Source organism: Branchiostoma lanceolatum, chromosome 1 (genome assembly GCF_035083965.1).
Source record: "Branchiostoma lanceolatum isolate klBraLanc5 chromosome 1, klBraLanc5.hap2, whole genome shotgun sequence".
In the NCBI taxonomy this organism is placed as follows: domain Eukaryota; kingdom Metazoa; phylum Chordata; class Leptocardii; order Amphioxiformes; family Branchiostomatidae; genus Branchiostoma; species Branchiostoma lanceolatum.
In genome coordinates, this window is record NC_089722.1 from 894,471 (window position 1) to 898,015 (window position 3,545).

At 43.1% G+C, this 3,545-nt stretch overlaps 1 protein-coding gene across 1 annotated transcript; it reads right to left on the bottom strand.

The window, feature by feature from the left end:
* Positions 1–848: 848 nt before the first annotated feature.
* LOC136428650 (1-acylglycerol-3-phosphate O-acyltransferase ABHD5-like) lies at positions 849–2,997 on the bottom strand. The gene is made up of 4 exons (XM_066418334.1): positions 2,857–2,997; positions 2,001–2,452; positions 1,381–1,462; positions 849–1,025 (listed from the first exon to the last, which is right to left on the bottom strand). Exons 2-4 carry the CDS (start codon positions 2,346–2,348, stop codon positions 910–912), a joined length of 546 nt encoding a protein of 181 aa, XP_066274431.1. The 5' UTR covers positions 2,349–2,452; positions 2,857–2,997; the 3' UTR covers positions 849–909.
* Between the last annotated feature and the right edge of the window lie 548 nt (positions 2,998–3,545).

The window sequence follows — 3,545 nt, forward strand, 5'->3', positions numbered from 1 at the left end:
GAGTTGCAGCCTGCTCCCCTGTCCTGCTGTCTATCCACGAGTCGGCGCCATAGATGAACGTGATCGGCACATCCGGGTGCAGGCGGGTTAGGCGGGGGAGCATGGGGTTTTTGGCCCATTCCACGCCTTCACTTTGCCGTATGGTGCTGAATGCCGTCTCCGCGCTGAAATACATGTATGTATCAGAACCTAGGCCATTAGTATTTACGTACAGACAAAAGATATGAAAATCAGAAAATAATGAATGAATCCTGTCTTCCTTGTTTCAACGACTCTAAACAAATACACATCTGCAGTTCTATCCTGGAGGGGGGGGGGGCTTATTCCCTAGCCCATAAGCTGACACCTTGTGCCACTACAAAATCGTGACCATAGTACGTTCAAATCTTGAGTGATACCAAAACTGAAGTTTCAGCTGCAGTATCATGAACATCCACCAGGAGGCCAACAATCGAACGTGCCCTTTGCTGTGCGAATACTTACCCATGCCAAATACCAAATTGAGACTTTATCGAGACTTTATCATCACAACCCAACCGCGGTTTCTTGAGTTATGTGGCTGAACCTCAAACAAAAAAAGACATACGCCAAAAATAGTTAACGTTACTCAAGCAATTGGATAAAATTTTGAAACAGTCAGACGTTTCAGACAGCCATCCGCTATCTTTCATCAGTGACTAAAGAAGGATCTGGCAGAACTAGGATTTATACCAAAATTCTGAATAGATATGTTAATGAAGTTCTGAAAATGTCAGATGGTTCAATAGAATATTAAGTTAAGACAAGGTTGTTTAAAGATTTTATCCAGCTGCCTGAATAACTATTTTTGCGTATCTTATTACCTGGATGTCTAACCTTCATCAACGAAACAGAAACATAATTTTCTTGGCGAAAGCAACACCGCGCTCCTCACCTAGGCGGCTGTACGATGCAGTGGTAGAGGTAGTCAATCACGGTGTTGTCCTGAAACCCCGCCGCAAACTTGGTTCTTATATCCGGCCGTGCGCTCCGCAAAAGCTGTGGACCTAATGATAATAATGATAATAATATTGGTTTATTGGTCAGAAATTACCCGTGCAATGGCAGCAAGTGCTGAATTGATGCAGGGTTTACAATCATATAATACAGAACAGATACATATTTGCTCCACACTTGCACTTTGTGGAACTGTCGCAAGGGTCAGGTACCCATTCACACCTGGGTGGAGTGAGGAAAGTCGTGTTATGTGCCTTTCCCAAGGGCACAACATCGGGGCATAGCGGTGGTTTCGAACCCGGGACCTCTGGTTCTGGGCGAAACACCCTACCGATTGCGCCACACGATGCCACATTACTTGTTAAATGTTGACTTATCTCAAAGAAATGTCGTTCTTAAACTCACCCAACAGTCCTGCAAATCTAACGGGGGCCAAGAGGTTGAAATGTGACAGTAAAGGAACAATAATCCTCCTCCAGAATGGCGTCTGAAACAACAACAAAAATATTTGTCTTCGTCAGGGAAACTGTCCCATATAAGGTGTTTGTACTCACGTGACCGTGACGTAAGCGTTATCCGCCATATTGGATGGCGAAGTCTGTAGATTGCCAGGTAAATTGGATTTGTATGTGTAATCAAAACCAATTATGATGACTGCAACGATTTATGTATTGTACTTGAACGTCTAGTTCTGTATTTCATGTTACTTTTATATAAAGTCACAAGATAAAATAGTGAAGAAACGAGAAATGTGACATATTTGATAAAATGATTATACAAAACCTTCCTACAGTCAGATGTCCACTAGTTCTTGGAGACTTTTGTGACTACCATAAAGTACCATTGTCTCTTTCTCAGACAGAACGTAATAAGGTCTCATCTCGGAGACAGTTGCACACCTAAGAAACCTCATGCAGGCACAGAGTCTGACTAATATGAAACTACAACTGATAACGTAAACTACCAGTATCTTTCCGATTACCCCATGTATTTGTTATTTACAGGTCTTTTAATAGATACCGTACCTGATCCCGTAACTCCTTAGAAGCCTGCTCTGTTCTCTCCGGAAACCCCCAGGGGTCGGCCAATATCAGGTGTTTGACTCTCTCTGGATGTTTGATGGCGTAGGAGGCCGCCAGAAAACCGCCAAAGCTTGTACCCATCAGAATGAACTTCTCCACACCTACGCTCTTCCTCCACTCTTCGATAGACTCCACGAATTCCTCTTCCGCAACGTCGGGCTTTGTGCTAAACTCGTGTCGGGAACTTCTCCCAAGGCCAAGTATGTCGAACGCGTAGACAGCTCGGTGCTCGGCGAGGGCATCGAAATTCAAGAAGAAGAACCCAGCTGCGGCGGGAAACCCGTGAATCATCACAATGGGAAGGGTGTCGGGCTTTTTGGAGTGCACTTTGAGGGTCCAAATCCGTCCGCCGTTTGAAATCGGAATGTAGAAGCTCTCCAATCTCGATTTCACATCTAGTGAGGAAACGATGCTAACGTTATGGACATTTTCCAGCACATTATCGTTTTACTACGTTTTACTAGACACTGAAGTGGATGCTGAGGTAATAGGCAAATTAAACATGCGTATACTTGATCATGCAGTAGGAAACATGAAAGTATTCTTTTGCATATATCTCCGAGGGTTCTTTCCCTGAAAAGACTTTAAAGATGACAGGTAGATGGATGTTAGACTAATAGGAAAACATGCGCATATATGGACATTGAGTATGCATGATCATCATCATCATCTTGTCGTGAGAGTGTGGATGTATGTATATGATAAGGAGACATAAAAACACTTCTTTTGCGTTAGAAAAACGAGTACAATGATATGTAATGGGCTCCGTCTTAGCGGTGTCGTAAAAAAGACTGCGTACATTTCAATACTCTGGTTTCCGCAGCAGCAAGATGTTGTAGAGATGTCGGACACCATCTAAGCCAACTCCACAGCCAGGACCTGAAGTAAAGAAGAACGATTCAAATTTGGTGTTAGGCAAAAACCTTAACGGTCTCCCTTAGACGATTCTTTGCTGTAGACAAGAAGACATCGTGTTGCTTTAAAGGAGTATTCCACTCCAGAAGTGGGTATTATAATTCATCAGAGATTAATTTGTTATGGCCTTGCTTGAATCCAGTTTGTTTTGTCAAAGTTGGAGGCTGAACGCAGGGCAAAATTTATTTATAGCGATCGAGTTCTTGAATTCCCCGGAGGACCCTTCCAACAATGGCAGACTTCAATGCTAAGAGTACCAAAATTTTTGTATCCCCAGACGCGATAGTCTTCAAAATATTTTTGAACATTTCATATGTGTGATAGTCCCTTGACTGCTTTCGTAAGCTAATTGCGTGTACCATTAGCGAGAAATTGCACCCGAGCTAGCCATTCAGGTACATAGAAGCGGGGCCGTTTGGGGGCACATGGATTTAGAAGAGGATCACTGTCGAAAAGACAGCTGAGGTAATTTTGCAAAAAGTCTGGTGCATTTGTATCCCAAAAAATATAATCTAACAGAAAATAATGCCCTTTCCTGGAGTGGAATGCTCCTTTAACCAAGGGAAGAAATAC

What these genes read in the sequence shown, in the direction of transcription:
- LOC136428650 (XM_066418334.1), bottom strand. Translation starts at nt 2,348, where the DNA reads ATGATTCACGGGTTTCCCGCCGCAGCTGGGTTCTTCTTCTTGAATTTC. An exon ending in CTAAGGAGTTACGGGATCAG is followed by an intron (nt 1,463 to 2,000) that starts GTACGGTATCTA and finishes TTGTTGTTTCAG; the next exon opens with ACGCCATTCTGGAGGAGGAT. An exon ending in TAGATTTGCAGGACTGTTGG is followed by an intron (nt 1,026 to 1,380) that starts GTGAGTTTAAGA and finishes TATTATCATTAG; the next exon opens with GTCCACAGCTTTTGCGGAGC.